General features: G+C 39.5%; 1 protein-coding gene across 1 annotated transcript; it reads right to left on the bottom strand.

The window, feature by feature from the left end:
• Window positions 1-345: 345 nt before the first annotated feature.
• htra3b (HtrA serine peptidase 3b) lies at window positions 346-20,665 on the bottom strand. The gene is made up of 10 exons (XM_062444742.1): window positions 20,251-20,665; window positions 11,789-11,888; window positions 10,917-11,049; window positions 9,979-10,068; window positions 2,937-3,131; window positions 2,753-2,785; window positions 2,365-2,479; window positions 2,228-2,285; window positions 599-694; window positions 346-514 (listed from the first exon to the last, which is right to left on the bottom strand). Exons 1-10 carry the CDS (start codon window positions 20,663-20,665, stop codon window positions 346-348), a joined length of 1,404 nt encoding a protein of 467 aa, XP_062300726.1.
• Window positions 20,666-20,918: the final 253 nt, after the last annotated feature.

Genomic DNA, 20,918 nt, shown 5'->3' with positions numbered 1-20,918 from the left:
ACTTGCTGAAAATGTAACATCAAAGTGAAACAATCAAGTATTTAACATAAAAAAGGGAGATTAAGGATTGTGTATGGTGTACATGGGAGCACCTGTTCCAATGTTCCTGAGCAGGCAGGGGGCACAACTATAAATCCTTGATGCCAAAACAACATTGCACCTTATCGTCGTTATTCATTCTCCTCTGGTAATGTCAAGATAGCGGCCGAGTTCCAAAGAAGTTGTCAGTGCTTGACAAAAATACTACTTCACTGGCGCAGAGCTTTCAGCATCCAAAATGTTCTTTCACAAAAATAGAGCCTTAGCTGTTGCTCTAACTCTGCATGAGAGCTATGCTTCCAATGTCTACTGCATGATCACATCAGGTTCAATGTTAAAGAGCAGGTCGTCGTTGTCCCTCCTGACCTCCAGCAGCAGGGCTGTTTCCTCCTGCAGCGCCCCCTGCAGGTCAGCTGTAGTCATCAAAGGTTTGCCATTCAGTTTCACTATAATGTCACCATCTCTAATACCACCTCTGGAGACAGAGAAAGAGAGATGAAGAAAGACTTTAGAAATGAGAAGCAAATAATATAATGAATGAGTAATAAATGAAACCTACTTCTGTGCAGGTGAGTGAGGAACAACCTCATGGACATAGATCCCACTAGTAACATCAGGGAAGTCTGGGTTCTGCTGTTTTAATTCCTCAATTAGCCTAGAAGAACACACATACATGACATTTTCACAAAGAATGCATAGAATCTAAACACATGTCCAAATATTTGTAAGTACTACTGTTGGGAGCAGCATTGTGTTGACAGTATTTAGACAATGAATAATAACCCTCTTCCATTCATTAGTTTCTGTCACCATCCATTTGTTGACCTAAATGAAGTAGGACAAATTCCAGGCTTAGTGCATGGCTGGTGACATAACAAGAGCACTGCAATGCTGACCTCCTAATCAAGAGTGTTTGTACAAAGCGATTAGAGATAACTACGGCTAGGTAAGGTAAGGCCTGCATACTTCAGCTAATAAGGCTAAATTGGTTTGGCTTTAGAGTTTAGACTGTGTGGGACTGGGGAGGGCAGAGTCATATTTAGCTCATTAGAAAGGGGTCAGTGCCAGGTTTAGATAGGGGAGTCAGCACCTTATGAACAAATTAGCCATGCTGTCAAAGTGCTAAATAAGTGCTGATTAGTTCATAGAGATAAAGTGGCAGTGATGTTGTGTACAGGAGGTTAGACCACCTGGCCTCGGTATACATAGAATAGTGTAAATAACAAAACTTTAGTTTCATACATACTGTTCATGTTCTTAACCCTTGCAGTATGTTCCGTGTCAATTTTGACCCAGTCTAAGAATCCCCTCATAAAAAGGTTCTATACCAAATGTTGAACCGCAGGTCTGTTTAGAAAGCATCACTAGTGGATCTGACTGATCAATAAATGTGATTAAACCTTGATTCATGTTTCAGAGAGCAGAGAGAGTGTATTTTTTTAGCTTTTACACCACTAAACATCTCCTATCACACAATATCATGTCCTATTTTACCTAAGACATGAAAATGTAACATAGTAATAATGATGGAAATGTATTTAATGTAAAGTGAAAATGACAAGATTTTTATGGAAGTGTGGGGTTTATTGTATAACCATTAGAGCCATCAGTCTTCACTGCTACATCATAAAAAGACATTTTTGTTTTTGTGCATTTTGGACCACTTTAGGAAAAGTCATTTGGGGTGTTTTTACAGCTGTTAAATGTCAAAACACTCAATTTGACCTGAACAGTATGCAGGGGGGTTAAAAGAAAGTTGAAGCTGTGAGAGAGCTTGAACGTTTGCATTGCAATAAATAAGTGTGTCATCAGCATAAATATAGACCTGTGCATCAGATAGATTTGGATGATATAAAATAGAAAAACAAGCATGAAGTTTGTGAAAAGATCTGAAAGACATACGAGATGATTTTCATGCCTTTACATTCCACTGCTTTGAAAGAGATATTATTAATGATATTTTTATACAGCTGTTACTGTGAGGTAACTTGCTGGACTCCATGGTTGTATTACATAACATGCTTTGAAAAAGGCCATCGGGTGCGTATTAGCCCAGATGGACAATTTTGAAAGTAGATACGTATTTAAATCATTACATAAGATGTCATCATTGTACTGTACTCTTCTCTCTCCTCTCTATTTGTCATATTTGTCATCAACACAGTAATTATCATGAGGTCCGACTTACGCTGGTGTGATGGTCAGCATCCTTATTCCAATGAAGCGCTTCTTTAGTGACCTCACCTCTGAAAAAAGACTCCAGTTAGTGACTGAATGTTCAGCAGGATATTCTCAGATGATTTTTTGATTCACTGAGAGACTCACCTTTACTGTGCTTGTCGAGCGACTCATTGAGGAAGCGCGTGATTCTGTCAGAGGGAATTGCAAACGAGATTCCTGCTGCAACCTTAAGGGTGTTGATGCCGATCACCTCACCATCCTAACAAGACACAGCAGCAAAACATTAATGACAATTTACATTTGAATTGTTGAAAAGAATATTTTTCCTCAAGGCAGAGAGTACAACCACAGGAAAGATTCTTAGATAAAGTCATTAGAAAGTACTTAAGAATAACACATTCAATAATCATAGCTTAACATTATCATTGCTTTCTAAATGATTATTTTGTAAAGTTAACTAACAATACTGAATTCTAGAGAGGTATGTTACAGTTGTTATGAAAGCATGTAAAGTAGGAAACCAAAAGCTTACCAAATTGACTAGAGGTCCTCCTGAATTCCCATACTACAAAGAAAAACACAATAAACAGAAATAATTCCAACTGAAGTGTACAGAATAACTTTAAAATTTGTATATTTTTCTGCCAAATGTTTAAAAAAAGTGATCAACTTGATTGGTTGTCTAATACAGTGCTTAACACTTGCTTCATTCTCACATTGATAATCGCGTCTGTCTGGACGTAATCCATGTCAGAGTCCTTGAGGCCCAGCTCCTTGCCGTCTCTCTGTGCGGTACTGACAATGCCAGTGGTGACAGTGTTCTGCAGGGCGAAGGGACTGCCAATAGCAACCACAAACTCTCCAGGCCTCAGGTCTGCACTGTGACCCAGAAACAATATGGACAGCTTTGTCTGGGAAGAAGCAGGCAACAGACAGACAAAGAGGGCCACATTAAGATGATGCTTTGGCCAACTGATGTGCCAAGGATGGTATATAATGTAGTATTCACTTTGGTATTGGATTTACTGGTGATGCAACCTCATGACTGACACACATTTTCCATCTGAGTATTTGTGCTCCAGTATTTCTCAACTTGGGTCTTAACCTTTTCCACTCCAACTCTCCTACCATAGATTTTGGTGTTTTTAGGTGGGGGCAGGGGATCTTTATGGTGAGAGAGCAGGTCAACAGTATATGCCACATAAAATTGGTATACATCATCTGTGAGCTGTGAATCTGAAGATGAATTGAGATGCTGCTCAGCACTGTGGCTCATGAATCTGTAATCAAAATGGTGTTTTGATTAGGCGCCTTTTCAAGTTTAGAGTGTATAAGGGCTTAGAACATTATGATGGAGGTACAGTATATGATGCCTATTGCCATGCTCAATTATGTCAATTTAGGTTGGTACTGTACAATTTTTCACACAGATTTGATCTAAAAATGTAACAATTTTTGACCACTTGAGTATTGATACAAACTTCAGAAATACCTCCAAAATACCACGTTAAGACACCAAGACCTTATGCAGCACAATGGGTCATGCTGTGATTTGGTATCAAAAACGTTTGACATTTGGAGATTTCTTAAATAATTGCATTTTTCAGCAACTGGATAACAAGCACTTCTGTTCTGGAAATTGCTCAGAAACTCCCTTTTTTTTGTCAATATACTTAGGAAAGCCACACATCCTCTGAATGATCTAAATCTCTAGTTTTTGGTTGTGAAGTTTCACGAGGCAGTGATTATTCTAGAGATCACAATAGATCATTTTAAACAATGAGGTCAAGTTTCAAAAGATGCTCTCATTACAATGAAATGGCTACTGTGGGGACTAACATCATCACACATAAACACACTCTCAGCTTTCCAGTGATACCAAATTTAGGCAGTTCCAAGACTGTTTTAGGACCTTGGGTACTCTAGTTTCATATAGTGCCAGAATCATCACTCTAGCTTTAAAACTGAGCCTGTTAAGCATCCTTGGAGAGTTTAAGAGCTTGCAGTTTTGGTTAAAGGGATAGTTTGGGTATTTTTAAGTAGAGTTGTATGAGGTACGTCTCCATAGCATATCACCTGCAGTTTGGAGAATTAGGCAGGAGTTCTGGCATGGAAGCTAAGAAATGTAGTGCTGTGGATGGGCCCTGCAGCAAAAAAAAAAAAAAATCAATTAACAGCCTAAACAAAGGCCTACCAAAAAATTCTATATCAGTAGACTAGACTGCTAGGGGACTTCCCATGATGAGCTAAGATTTGGCTCAATATAACTAACTTAACTTGACATATTCCTACGCATGCTCTGCAACAGATGTTTGGATGAGAATGTGCTGTTGCGGCATGGTTGGTTGAAAATTGTAGTGCTTAAGGAAAAGGCTATCTGGTGGCAAGGTTAAGTGGTGACAATATTCTAAATATAGCGTACAGTTTTACTGATACTGATTTTTTTTAGTTGGCTAAAATACATTTTGCTGCTATCCCCTTCCACGCAGTACATTGCTTTGCTTCCATGCCAGTTCTCCAAACTGGAGGGGTACAGACTACCATCGACTGCAGGCAATGCACGGACTATGGATAAGTATGTAATACAACCTCACTTAAAAAAATGCAAACTATCCCTCCAAGAAAAAGGTAATAAGGATAGTCTGTGGGCTGATTACTCATGTTTCTTGCCCCATGTGATCTATTCTTGCATTGTTTCTGCTTTCCAAGACAGAACCAACATACAGAACCAACATCCAGAGTAACAAAAATGAAACACAATACACCAGCAGTGTGCACCTAGTTGAACCCAGAGGTGGCACTGTCATAAGAGATTATTGAGGTAATAACTTTTAATGTTCACCTACATATGCTTTTAATTGCTTTGCTAAGCCTGGACTGTTTTCAGAGGAGCACTTCTTTACAATAATGTTGGTGAGTAGTAAAATGTGACGCTAACTTCTAGTTATACAGAGCAAAACAACATAACTATGACCCAGGTGAAAGGTGTATTTAAGTGGTACATTCTTTCTAACCCAAGCTGTGCTCATGAAGCTTTCCCACCAAAATGACTTTGTGCATTTACAATGTGTTTTGGTATATAACTGTTTTAAGTGTACAAATCTCTGCAGGAAACTGTAATCTTAATGACTTCAATTTGTAACACATGAACGCTATAACTGCTGTTTTAAAAGTTCCAAGAACTGTGCAAGTAGAGTGAGTAGCAAAACCTTGCACAACCTACAATCAATAGTTCGAACCTGTCAGGAACATGATGAATAGAAATGTAAAATAAAGTATGGAAAACCAGTCATTGCAGCCTGATGCTGATGATGGAAACAGTTGTAAAACACACAGAGACCAAGTAAAGTTATTAAAAGGACACGTAAGACAAAATCTGAAATGTCATCTACTGTATGTACAATATACAGTAAATGCAAAAAAGTAAGTTGTGAAGAGACACATGAGAGAGTATTCTCCAAGAAAAAAGGGGGGATCTGAGGAAAAAGAGAAGGGTGAAGAGGTGAGGGTGAAAGGGAGGAAAAGAATGGAGCTGAGTGGAAACACATGTTCAGCAGACAGATGGTATGACAGAGAGAAGGAATGAGCTGAAACTGCTCTGTTTAAGATTTCTTTAAGGTGGAGTGTTTTGTATAGTGTTTGTCTTTCTCTCACTCCGCCCTGTCTTGGTCCTAGTCCATCCCTCCCAGTTCTAATGCAGTGATGTCAACTTTCAGTCACGCTGGAACCTGAATTCATCTGATATTGGTTTTTCAAAGCACATGCTGATATTTTTTTTTGCACTGAATGACCCACCCACCACTGGCTTTCTCCAAAGATTGTAAATCTCTGCAGCTGAATTTTGAGGAAATATGTATAAAATGAACAATTTTTCGGGGCTTTTTGTTTTGTATGTACACTGATCAACATGAGCTTTCACTTAGAGCCATGGAAAGAATATGGAAAAATACACTCTCCCGAAAACTGTCTAACTACTAATTTGCAACAACAAACACATTTTATGAAACACAAAACAAACAAACCCTAACCCTAACCCTGGCCAGATTATTTTTTAACAATGATCTGAGGTCTTTAAGTAACATTTCAGGAAATTTGCAGATTTTTAAGAAACCCAAACCTCAACGCCTGTGCGACATCCATGCCAATGAAAGTCACCATGAGATGGTTCTTGGCAACCATGCGCTGCAATGGAAATGTATCCTTGGTTGCTGCCTTGGTCAGCTGCAAACTTCTTAATGGTGACTGAATTCTTGAGAGGGTCAATGCTCCCTACAAGGGAACTCTGTCATTCCTTTTAAAAAGGTTTCCCAAGTAGAACTTGGATAAATTCTAACAGACCCTGGCTGGCCCAGTGGTCCGGGACTCTAACAGGGCCAGACTCTCTGAATGCACATCTCTTGCAGGGGGTCATGCATCCAGTGATGTAGGGGTGGAGATGTAATGCTGTTGTACATCTGTTTTAATATAATGTTTTCATTGGTAGTTCAGGCTACTTTCAGGCTGTTGTCATTGGTTGCACTTGTCCCTGGGTTGAATGCTAATTGGCAGTAGTCCACTGAGCTCAAGAGAGAGAGATGGCCATAGAGTATTGACTCAAATACCAGTCCAAGCAGGTATGCGTCATAGTTTGGAATATATCCAGGTGGAGGGGGAGTATCAAATGTTGAGCGACCGATGTATAGCTAGCACATTGTAATTTTTTGCAAGCTTTAACATAGCTAGTATGCTATATCTTTCAGAGAAAAGCATTCCAGCTACCACTGCACAACAGCTGGCACACAAGTTTACCCACTAAGTCATTCATATGGTCAATGCTCTGTAGACTGGGACCTTGTTTAATTGTGGGTGGAACAGCCCAGAGGTCACAATGACCACAGACATACAGTAGGGTGTTTGCAGGGGAATGGAATGTACAGGTGGTTAGACATCTGCAAGAATTTGAAGCTCTCAAGACAGTACAGTCTGAGCACGGTCTTCAAATGATCCATGGACTAGGGGTCATCATTCAATCTACCTCTTGGATCTTTGCTGCCAAACAAGTCTACAGGCCCAATCTGGACCACAGGACCTTTTTTTAATGGCCCACGTACACACATCACACAGTGGGTAGGTGTCTTTGTACTTGAAACTTTGTCTTTGCAAAGACTTCATCCAAGGTCTCTTCTACGATTTCTAAGGCAAGCTTTATTTTTGCAAGGTGTGTGTTTTAGGTGTGTATGGTCAAATCCTGCATACTGAACAGGACATCCACTGCTTCTTTACCCAGGCTTAAGTTGCTCATAGGCATCTTATTTTTTCTCCAGTGTGCCAGCTCAAAGGAACATTATTTAATCCATGCAAATGTCCCTGTTGTCATTCTGTCTCCCTGGATGGTTAACTTTTTCAGTATGTAACCAAAACTATAATCTTGCCTGTAACCTTAACAAAGATATGTTGTATTATGCATATGCAGTTAATTTTAAAAAAATATTACTGAAAAATCCAGCAAACATATAACACGTGCAAAAGTTTTAACAACTGTGGCTGATATTACTCAGAAAACATTAAGCTGGGAATTGACGTAAGACAAACACATTAAGAAAATCCCCTTTAACCCCTGAGGTAGTATGAGATCTGGGTGAGCTGTAGACTCAAGCTGGAAGTATTTGGTGTCGTCCCAGGGGAGGTTTGGATTCTGACTGTGGCCCATCACTCCACCCTATTAACACCACTGACACACACTGTAAACAGACAAGTTTAGTCTGCTGACTTTAATGACTGCTTGTCCAAAGACTTATTACCATGCTGGAGTTTTACTGGTAAAGGGAGTGCTAATGTAGACCATGAGGATGATGGATAAAAGCTATCCTGTGGAGTCTGCATCGATAACAAATACTATTTTGTTTACATCCAAACTTTACAACCAAAATGCATTGTGTGAATCCTTAAGGTTTAACAGCCATGTTGAATGCATTTCCTACCTCATAAAACATTTGGATTGCCTTTGTTTTTAATGGTTTTTAAACTAGCATTGACTATTGGCTTGCAGTCTGCTTCCCCTCTGTGTCACATCACCCTGTGCTCTGTGTGCTCAAGTGGGTTATTGTAGCCATGCTGGTAGAATCTTGCTCATCAGCACCAATGGTGGCCAAAAATGTCCCATGGTAGCTTTAAAGCAAGACTGTGTAACTTTTGAATGAATAATTAAAACATTGTTCCTCTTAGAAAAGGAAAGACTGAATTAATAAGCAATAAAACCCATACACAACTCAAAACTCTATGTTCTGCAGCTACAGCCTTACTTGACCTCTAGTTTATGGTAGCTAATGTTAGCAAATGTAATACTGTGTAATGTATTTTACTAATTCAAACCAATGTTCAGTGTACAACTCAAGTCTTAGTTAACCTCTTCAGCTTGTCCAAAAAGTCCCAGAGTCCCAGATACATATCTGATACATATGTCTTACATGTTGTTTTTACACATGTAAAAATTAGGGCTGTCATTGTTAACACGTTAAACACAATGTGATTAAGGGCTGAGCATAATGGCCTTAATCATGCTGCTCACTGACTCACACAAAACCACTGTCACAGATTGCTGTTATAATGGACCTCTGTAAACTGTGCACAGTGTTCATATGGCAGAAGTCTTGCTGCTGATGTCATATTACTGCACTGTCTGCACACATTGTTGGACTTTCCTTCAATGTCCCATCGCTCTGTAACTTCAGAGAAGTGCTGCTCATGTTTCTGCAGAGTATCGTGCACTTGTGTATATTTCATAAACTGTCGTGAAATGCAAAATTAATTGTTTTAAACATGCTATAAACATGCGATCAATCGTGATGCTAAAAACACCAAATCACTGTTGAACCTTTGGGAATTGTATACAAGACATTGGGCTATTGCATGAAACAGAAGACCAAAAACTAACCAAGAATGTGTTACTTTAGCAGACATCTGGGTGTTCTTTGGGATAAGACACATTTCCAACACAGCTTAATGTTAAATGTGGTACAACACTCCATCACCCATGATGCAGAGTAAGCAGTTTTAAGGGGGAAACCAGAATCAAAAGAGGTAAATGAGTCCTATCTGAGGGGAACAAAAGCACTGTGTGAAAGGCAACAGGAACAATATACAGTAGGGTGTGTTTATCTTTGTAGCTGTGATGAGGTGTTGTGCCTGCAGTCATCCACCAAGCAAGAGAGTGTCTCAATCTGCTACAACAAAGACTTACAGTGTTAACAATGGTCAACAGTCTGGCTAACAGTGTCTAGAGAATGGTTTTCCCATCTACTTCACTTCAGTTGTACACCAGATGTTCATCTCATACACATCTGGTTGGAAGCTTGTAGCTGCCTGCCATAAGGAAAGATGAAATAGTTTGACATTTGGGCAAAAATCTGTTCTTCCAGTGCTGTGTGTGTACGTTATGTCACTAATTTCAGTTTTCTTTTAATAGAGTGATAGAATTACAACCTTTTTTTACCTAATCATTTTCTTTAAAGTAACATAGGAGAGCATTTAAATGGGAAACCACTTTAAAAGAAACTATATTTGCTTAGATGTACTGTATATTCTGACTTTTGTAGAAATATAAGACATAATTCAAGTAGCCTTTAGTCAGTTTGTACTGTTATTGATACACAGCATTTTTGTTGGTGTATTACACTTAAAACTGTGATGAGACAGTGAGTCATTTGATTCAGTGTTCCCCATGACTGCACCTTTTCACACAAGGCTAACTGAGACAATGACGTGGTGATGCAGACTCACCTGTGCGTTGATTTTGATGGTTGCAATGTCTGACTTTTTGTCAATGTCTTTGATATTGGCTTCATAGACATCACCATTATGCATCTGGACCTTCAGGGAAAGGGTGGATAATTAATGAATTATTAATTAATCATTTTCAAATGAAAGATAATTCATAGCTTTGTATCAGGAACAGTGTATCCAGCCCTTTTTAAGTACATTTTCTGGGTTAAATGCCTTATGTACCTATCCCAGTGAGAAATTGCCAATCAACATTTTTGAAGGCTAGTACCCAGCCAGCATGTCCATGTGGGCCCCATAATGGTTAGATTTGGAATGCAAATATGGGTCTAAAGTGGGTTTATTCGCAGTTTCCATGATGACCCCACCTGTGTTTGCCCATATGGGCTTCAAGTGGGTTCTGACTGGGTTTCATGTGGGGCCTAACTGGGTGAGACCCATGTATGGGGTCTAAGTTGGATCAGAATGAAATGAAATGGGGCCCATTTAGCCAGCCCACATGGGTTTCACATGTGGGGCCCATGTTTCTGAAACAATATGGACCCCATACAGTTTTCTTTGCATGTGTCCATTTGAATGTTCAACATTGGCAATGTTTTAGGATTTAACATCCAATACTGACTGTTTTCAAGCTGCATCATATACATTTACATGTATATACATTCTTAAAAGAAGAGTTTAGCATTTTGGAGTTTATTTGCTTTCTTTTTGAAAGTGATATTAGAAGATACCAGTCTACATTCACAATGAGTGAGCTTTACAGGTGTTAGTGTTAACTTTACAGGTTCATTATCAGCAAACCAATCTCAATGCAACTTGAGGACTCAGAAAGGACTGGTATCTTCAATGAGCATATGAATTTGATTGCAAAGCTGGCAGTCAAGTCAAGCCAGAAAAGTAAAACAAGGGATCATTGTTGATAAAGTAAACTTCTGTACCTTAAGGTGCTGTTGACCGGACACTGGAGCAGTGCTGGAGACTACATGGGCATTGGTAACAATCAGTCCATTGTCTGACATCACAAAACCAGATCCACTAGACAGAGGGATGTTCCGACCATAGAGAGGATGTCTAGAATGTGACCAAAAACATCAAGAAATTCAAGAAATTTGGTTGGACTTAAAGACACAGGACAGCCAAGATTGCTCATAATTTTTGTTAAGCCCATTATTGTTAAGATCAAGGCTTGAGATAACAAATGAAGCAAATAGTTACCGATTCAAGGCAGTTTTGTCAAAGAGAATAATTGTTATCTCTATTTCTAGTAATCATGACTAAATGCAGCACTATCTTAGGGTAATCATGGTCTGTCCAAATTAGTTTCATGCCTAATTCAACAGTAATTGAATGGCCTGGACAAATGATTACCACTGGTCTGTGTCTGACTGCACTGTTTCTGTGAAATAACTTGATAACCACTGACATCTCTTTCCAGCTGTTACATGGTGATTGTCCACAATAAAGTATTTACATTTATAAAAGCACCTTTAACTTTACTTGTTGGCATTCCAGCCACAAAAAGGTCCCAATAGGGAGCTTTCAGTAAATGTTCTCCAAAGGGTATGAATGTGAAAATGCTGTTTATTGTAGCTAGTATTGTACCAAGGAAGAAGATAATAAGAGATCAACTCATCATCATCATCTGTTTTTTTTTTAATAAACTTAAGTATCTAAATCTACCTTATCAAATCCATCTGAAATCAACACACACACACACACACACACACACACACACACATACACACACACACACACACACACACACACACACACACACACACACACACACACACACACACATACACAGTACCTGAGGAAGAGCTCGATGTGGACCACAGCAGGAGCGATTTTCTCCACCACGTCAGCTATGAAGTTGAACTTATAACGAGGACTGACAGCATTTGAAGGACCTATACTGGCAACAAGAATTATGTATTTTAATCATCAGTCAGTACTTTGACATACTGCAATACATGCATTTACCAGGTTAGTCTAATTTCACAGACACCACAACTCATTGGTTTGTTAACCTCAACCTTTTTTCTTTATTTGTGAAGCACTTTTCCAGGGCATAAAACAGAGATTTAAAACTGAATAAAAAGAATGTTGATTGATAAACATATAATGAAATTCAAGGTTGTAATCAAAGTGTTAAAATAAATAAGAAGCCTTAAAAATAGATCAATTAGATAAAGACTTTCATGGTTCTCAGACAATGAAATGTACACTGACTCCTCTAGTGCCACTATGAAGTTGATATTTGTGGTTTTGACTGAAATGTCTTAATAATCATTGGATGGAATAAAACATTTTTCACATGCTCATACACCACTTGATGAGTTACACCGATGAGTCATAATAACTGTTTTGCGCACTACTTTGGTTTATGACCTGTGAAACTTAGTACATTCCTATCAAATTCTTTGTAACTTTTTATTTAGTACTAATTAGCACTAAATGCATACATACATCTACTCTAGTCCATGTTGGAGTTGCAGTTGCACTGTGACGTTATGGTGGGCCTGCTGTAGAAGAAAAAGCAGGAAAAGCGGAACTTGACGATTCTTTGTTGACTGTATGTCGCCACTCTACACTGTGGTCTGTTTTCTACTTGCTTTTTTCTCTTTTTCTCTTTATAAACATATTGGTTATCTGGTTATCTGATAGTGTTTTGGTAAGAGGTGGAAGATGAAGAGATTGGCCAGATCCATTCACTGGATACATGTTTAAATGTGTTTTGCAAAACCCAGCACAAGAATAATGCAATGGGCCAAAGTAGAGCCTCAGAGATGATAGCGGCCATGTTTAGAAAAAAGTGCCTTCTTTCAGTGCCAGTCCTTTGATGCAGTGGGGGTGCCAACACAGAATCATTTAGCCGGAGGCTGGAGGTTGGGTACGTTCCTCATAGACTTTGTCATTTGTATTTTGTAACCAGAACGTCATATTTCTACAATTGCTACAAGAAAAGTATGACAAATGTTGCTGCTGAGAAGAGTCTTCAAACTCATGGATGTGTGTGTATTCAAACTATAGTACATGTATACCATATATATAGCAGGCTGTTTTTAGCCTGAAAAAGTCTTAAATGAAAAGAAGCCTGTTCAGACTATTCTGGTCCTATGCCAAAGTGAATAGAGCTGATTATAATTGTAAGATTTAGGCCGATAGTACAAAAACCTCTTTTTTTTAAAGTGTTGGCTACATCTGTCAGGCATGATATGTATAGCTTACTGTAAGTTTTCATCACTTTAGGGATTCCACAGCCTCTCATGAGAAGTGTAGCACCTAAATCTGTATTTCCCTCTGAGCTCATCACTCTAAATTCTGAAAGATGTGGTGAACAAAGTCCAGTGTAATGTCAGCCAATCAGAGTCAGGACATTTCAAATCAGTCCCTTCTGTCAACTACACAAAAATGAACAAACCCACTTGATGGCACAAACTTGGCAGCACAGATGGAAAACCAAGTTAAGCTCCCAAGGTCCCGTAGTAACGGCCTTTACTGTTCAACCAGTAATAATGCCTTACATGTTGTCTCTACAGCTGCACTGCTGAGCCAAGTCAGCCTTTGAGGAAAATGTGGTTTGTTATTTTAGACTGGAAAGAACTTTTCATCCAACCAAAGACTGAAGCCAATGGGTTCAAGTCTCAACATTTCTTTGAAATAGTCATAGTTATTATTGCATAGCCTTCAAATGCCATTCAATGACCATTAAGAGATCTTTTAAAAGGGGAGCGTGTACTGTATGTTGCACCATTGAATGATCATTGCTGTCTTATTTAGGTCTTCGCTTCTAAAGGGGTGTAATCTGTTTACACTAGTGACACACTGTCAATGGTTCCTTATCAATAAAACCAAGAAATTCTAAAAAGCTAATAGCTGACTTTAAAGGCTGCACTCTATCCCAATAAAACATTGATAAATACACAGTATGATACCTGGATAGTGGCGAACAACACACATGAATCTAATGGGATGATAATGTTGCTCCAGGATATAGTGGTGGCTGTGTCTAGCTTGTATTGATGCTTTGGTTCTGCCCCCTGGCCAAACACGACAGCTACTGTCTGTCTTAATATAATATTGACGTGCCATTATGTATGTGGAAATGGGTCTTAGTTGCTGTAGTTCCTACTCTTCATACAGACCCTAGAGCTGATCTGTTGGAAAGAGACTTCAGTGTAACTAATTGGGGCAAAAATCCACAGCCCTCATTCTGCATTCCAAAGTTCAACTAAAGCTTAAATGATGCATCAACAGTCTCAGTGAGCTAAATTGAGTCAGTGTACTTCAAGGTTACAGCCTGTTTGATACTAAAACCCCTCTTATGTGTATGTGAACACAAAGTGCACTGAGAAGAGAACATCACAGTGAAGAAGCAGGAAAGAAAAACACATTTTTGAGTGGAGGTGAACTTTGAAATTTCATCCAGGGTTTGAATATAAATATCATCAATCTATATTGAATCATACAAAGTTAAAATTTTGACCTAATGGTGGTGCTAGAAGAAGGTGTCCAGAATGAAAAGGTTCATCCTATGAGGAGCATGAATGGATTCTCATGAATTAAATGGGAATCTTCCCACTAGATTCAGATTCTTCTTGTGGAAATATAGTCTGTTGATGGATGTAGGGGAAAGGTTAATAGGTCATTCAGTGGCCAACCATCTTTTCAGGCCATCTGTCTGAAAATCCTCCCAGCAGGATCAGCTCTGATCAACAGTCTGATGAATGAAACAGATTTCTGCTCTACTGACTGCTACAATCATCACAATCCCCACTTGGGGGGTTACAGTCATATGAACACACACACACACACACACACACACACACACACACACACACACACACACACACACACACACACACACACACACACACACACACACACACACACACACACACACACACACACACACACAAACAAACAAAAAAACACACACACAGACAAATCCCAATGAGAGATATCAACTGAGGAAACAGGAAGTCCCTGCAGCCGTTGTGGCAGACTGTATTTACATTTCCCTTTGATCACAAACCGTTTATTTTGTCTGGGTTTAAAGGGTATGTGGCTGGCAAACACACACACACACACACACACACACACACACACACACACACACACACACACACACACACACACACACACACACACACAGACACACACACACACACACTGTCACTGGAGCGTTACATCCGTGAAGGGTGTGGTGGACTAAAGATATATGGTTGACTGACCTGCAAGTCCTATATCTGTTGAGGTAAATCATCCATGTTACCCAGATTATATTGAGTTTACTTAAATTAACCAAAATGAACAATTACCTCGTTCATTTTCACCTAATAAAAGAGTTGACTTATTTTTTAGTGTTTGGATGGGCGATAAACCTGCCAATCAGGAATTCAATTAAGAATGAAAATTATTTTAAGGGCTGAAATTGAGGAACAGTGTAAACACTGTGTGAGTAAAGCTGAGTTACAGAGGTCATTATGGCATGCACACTGATATACTGATAAAGCACAAACCATACTTTTGTTTGCTCAAATGAAATTATTCTTTGCATGATCGCAATTTTCGACATAATAAAACTGTCTGTGCAAAACAGTTTTGCTTAAAAATGATCCATCTCATGCTCAGAATGAATGCACAAATATAACTGCATATGAATCATTTCCATATAACTTTCAGTTTTAGTTTGGACTTGATGTAAGTGATTCAAACTCCATGCATTTCAGGACAGCTTTCACACGTGTTGTTCTAAACACCCAGCGTCTGGTTGACGGCTCTCTGAGGAAAATCTTTATTCACAAAGGAAGTCATTTATTTTAGGTTTCTAGCAGCAGCAGCAGCAGTGTCCCAGTTTGTCCGTCTTATGTTGCCTTGTTAATGGAAAAACCTTTTGAATAGCCATATTCAATGATGAAACCAAAATTGTCTGAAAATGACCCTGATTGCTGCTTATTTAGTCACGGTTGTTTAATGTAACAGAGAAATGCTTTTATTCACAGTGACATGTAACTGTTTTCATTTGAACACAATAACTGGGAAGACTTTCTAGAGTGGATAACTGTTTGACCAAAAGTAAAGGCTGCGAACTGTTCATAGGTGTGAACGAAACCACTTCTCTCACTGAAATAAACAAGTGCAAGTTGGTTTTCATTGTGTACTTGAACTAAATGAACTTAGTATAAAGGAGGAGACCAACCTGAAAATGGTCTGTCTTTGTTTGGAACGGTGTGGTCATGTGCATAGCTGCAGTCTGCATGAAGCACTTCCTTTAAGCAGTGGTCATGCTCCACTTTTATCATTTCAGTTAACAGCAGGGAAGAAAGTGGAGTTTGTAAGACAGAGATGGAGAGAATGTGGGACAGATGAAAAGAGTTAAAACAGCATGTAGTGAAGAAAGGGTCATTATTTAGTGGCCTGTAACTTTACTTCCAATTTGGTTTAGAATGTCTAATAAACTTCCAGGCAGGAGAATGTTTATCAATGTAACAGAAACATGTTCAGCATGGTGGAGAGGATAAAGACTGTAAAACAACAGCTGTTGGCGTTCTTGCACAATATACTGTGTGTGTGTGTGAATGTGAATGTGTGTGTGTGTGTGTGTGCACGCGCATCTATTCCAACGATTTATTAAACCTGCCTCAGTTTCTGACGTCGTCACCATCTTTCCTGATGGTGAATGTTTTCACTTTAGCTTGTGATCTGCTAAGACTGAGAACAGCTGGAGTTAAACTCATTGGACTGCTGCTAAATAACAGGGCTGGTTATCCTCCTGAGACACAACCCTTTAGAATTGATCAAGATCATGATTGGCTTAAAATCAGCACTTTGTTAAAGGTTGGAGAAACATGTGGTGTGGTTTAATGTTACTCCTTTCTTAAAGATACGCCACCATTGTTGTCATGGCTACCATAATAACCATTTGGTTAAGGTTAGGAGATGATTGTAGTTCCATTTTTTTTTTCTTGATCTGGAAGTGGATGCCTCATGTCGAAAGTGTGAAAGTTGGCAACCCTGACTAATGCCTGTGTGATCTGTGCAGCCTATATTACTGCCCATCCCTCAATGTTCCAAATAAAGTTCCACAATGCTACATTAATATAATAGTTTGTTAAAGACCAAAAAATATCTGTTTATGTAAACATCTAGGCTAGGCTGAATGATCAGCTCTATAATACCACCAGCTGATTGGAAAATCATGAGGTTTATATTTATTTCATCATCAAATAAAGTACTGGGCAAGTTATAACGTTGACCTGATGATGGCAGTATAAGAAGAGTCGAAAGATCACCAGAAATTTTGGAAATCATCATGAGGCGAAAATGAATGTTTGAAACACATTTCATGATAGTCTACTCAACAGTCGTTGAGATATTTCACAAAAAAACAAAAAGTCAACCTCATGGTGACACAAGAGGAAAGGTCAGGGGATCATTAAAATCAGATCAATTCATCTTCTGGATATCACAAACGTCTGGACCAAATTTAATTGAAATCCATCCAATAGTTGTAGATATATAATTGTGAACCAAAGTAGTGGACTGACCAAACAATACTTGACATAACAGTCTGAAAGCAGTCTGGATCAAAATGTCAAGCCTCCATCCCTTTACAAGCAGGACAGCACACTATCTGACCACACACTCGTGCAGAGACTGTTAACTCTGTTTTGGGTTGTATTTTTCTCCACAAAAACACAACAGCCTTTCTTGCTTGAGGCGTGGTGTATTCCTACTGTCTACTCTGTTCCAAATAACTGGTTCATGTCTGCTCTAACAGGCTGTTAAAAGGGCACCTGCCCTCTAACCAGTGTTTATTGGTGCTGTGAAGCCTTATTAATCTGGTTCTTATTAATGTGTAGACAGAGAAAAACCACAAGACAGTTTAATGACGTGGGCAGCGTTGGTGGAGAATGCACTCAACTGATGAGTCAATGCCATATTGTGGGAAACACTTTTCTGCTACAATAAAACCAGGACTGAGGTTCAAGGCTCATTCTTAACCTTGGAAACAACAAGGTCCATTTATTAGCTGTTCTGGACCTTTCACTCATCAATCAATTAAATGATCTTAATCAGCTGATGGAGTTCGCCCAATTATAACAGCTACTAAAATAGCTGCTAAATAGACCTTGCAGTGACATTGTTTCTCAGCAGTGGAATTATTTTGTTAGTAGATTGTATTTAATCATATTTGCCCTGAAGAAAGCAGTTTAACTGTATCATGTTTAGTTCTAGAACCCCACTGATCCTGGATTTTGTTGAGGTTGTTACTGTTTTCCAGGTGCAGTGTGTAGAATTTAGTGGCATCTAGCAAAACGGACTTGGCAGAAACAGAATATAATATTCATAAATATTTTAGTTTTAATAAGTGTATAATCTCATGAAAATAAGAATCGTTGTGTTTCCGTTACCTTAAAAAACACAGGTCATTAGTATACACAGACACTTATGGCGCTTTTCCACTACACAGTTTCAGCACGACTCGCCTCGGCTCGCCTCAACTCGGTACGGTTCCTTTTCCATTACAAAAAAGTACCTACTCAACGTGGGCGGGGTCGTCATAGCACGGCTCCACGAAACTGCCGTGACTTTGTTTTATACGCGACACAAAACACATAAACAATGGAGGACATGGAGGCAGTGGTGTACTTGCTGCTGTATGAGGCTTTCTGTCACACAAAGCAAGAAAATTGAGCCGTATGGCTGTAACTATGGTTGTAACGCTGCTGCCGGTATGCAGGGTTTGATTCTTGTGTGGGGCTCATGACTCTTCCAGCGACAACAACCAATCAGCGGCCAGCAGTGTGTCGACGTCACATTTTAGTACCGGCTTGGCTCGCTTGGAACCTCACCAGAGCAGGTACTAAAAAAGTACCAGGTACCAGGTACTTTCCCTAGTGGAAACGCAAAAAGAACTAGGCCCATCACTGAGCAAAACTTGGAGCAGAGCCAAAGTTGTTGCTTACTTCAACTGGATGACAAGTAAAGGGAACTTGGCTTGGGTCTTAAGGAGTTGTAGCATTTATTCACTGACAAATAGCCTAAAATGTATGCACATTGCATTGTTAACAACTGTATATTGAAAACATTATTTTAATTCCCTGATGAGGGGGGGGTCAACTCAGGTCATCAGGCTTGCAACACACTAGCAAAAACCCTGAGAGAGGGTGTTTTGCAGCATCTTACCCAAGGAAACGTCAAAGTGAGAGGAGCCAGGAATCCAACCACTTATCTTCCAATTAGTGGACAACCTGCTTTACCGCCTGAGCCACGGCCGTCCCAATCATCTCATCACCCCTCACATTTATCTGCTGACCCTTTGGAGGGGCCCCACCCCTAGGTTGGGAACCACTGGACTAAACTAGCTAACTGTATATAAAGTAGTGTAAACTAGCTCCACCTCCAGCAGCTACAACAGTAACATGCTGCTCTAACACTGATGCTTCACTATTAATAATCTAATGATGTCATAATAATAATATATCAGTCAGAGGGACCAAACCACTACTTTTACTGTAATACTGCATACTACATCACTCATAATACTGCAGTACTTTTACTGTAATACTGCATACTACATCACTCATAATACTGCAGTACTTTTACTGTAATACTGCATACTACATCACTATAATACTGCAGTACTTTTACTGTCATAATTTATCTACAACAAGCTGATTGTACTTATGTGCTTTTACTATTTGAAAGTCAAGAACATCTGACACATATTGGGTTTTATAACAAACACATTATATAAAAACGTTGTGATGAGGACTCCTTCAATTTGGTTCTTAAACAATTGTGACCACTTCTGTTAGTGGGACGTTTGTACAGTATCAAAATATACTTATCAGTGCTCTCTGGTGGACAGACTAAAGCTTGTGAAGCTTGTGAAGCAAACAGGTAGAGTTGATTGTAGACATTTTGGATTCTGCAGGATATGGAGCTTCAGATAAAAGGCTTTCCTTTGATTTAAGAAAATACATTGAGAATGAATTACTGAGACTGAATAATTTCATTTTTTTTAAACCATGCTGCACAGTCTTATTGTTCCCTATTATCACACTATAAATGTGTATTTTGGGTAAACACTAGGCCTATATTTTGTGTTATTATTTTTTAGCCAGAATAAATTCCTTGTTACTTGCTTGTGTCTGTCAGTGTCACTTCAGATAATCTAAAAGAAAAACAGTAGGGAGGATGTCAATAGCCTACCTTCCTGCACTATCATTGTCAAAACAACCATCAGTGCATAAATCGTACCTATGCTGGTCTCACATGGTCCCTTCTGGATCTGGGTGACGCCTGGCTGTCCCTGCTGCAGAGCCTTCCTGCTGGTCGCCTTCAGCTGGCACACATTACGGTACGTCTTCCCGTCGCTCCCGCACACTTCGTGGTTGAACTTGCACTGACAGAAGCCTTTAGAAAGCCGTTTGTTTGCCGGGTGTTTGCACTCCAGTCCGTCCCCGCACGGCAGGTCGTCTTTGCGGCCGCACGGCTCCCGTTCTCCCTGAGCGCACACCAGGCAGCAGTTGCAGCGGTCCGGCACGTACCCGCTGGGGCAACTGGGGCTCGGACAGGTACTCACATCGCACCGTGTTGGGCACTTGGCTTTGGGTTCAGCGCTGGCAGACTGCTTGAGGTAAAGGAACACGGCTGTGTACAGGAGGAGCTGCATTTTGATAAAACTAGGATTTGAACAGATAGAAACTAAAGAGAGTTGAAGAGAAGTTTACGCAGAGATTTAACTCCCTTATTGTTCATCACTGTTTTGAGACTTTACGGATGGTAATCCCCAAACACGAAAGACAGACAGACAGTTGTATCCCTAATATTGCAAAAATACACCAGAATAAAGCAATCCTAACTTTGGAACTTGGCAGCTGAAGCTGTCTTGTATCCGCGCGTAAATGTGCGTCCAGACGCACTGC

Source organism: Scomber scombrus, chromosome 23, assembly GCF_963691925.1.
Source record: "Scomber scombrus chromosome 23, fScoSco1.1, whole genome shotgun sequence".
Classification (NCBI taxonomy): Eukaryota; Metazoa; Chordata; class Actinopteri; order Scombriformes; family Scombridae; genus Scomber; species Scomber scombrus.
The sequence above is the reverse complement of the archived record's forward strand: the minus strand, read 5'-3'. Positions and strand labels throughout refer to the sequence as shown.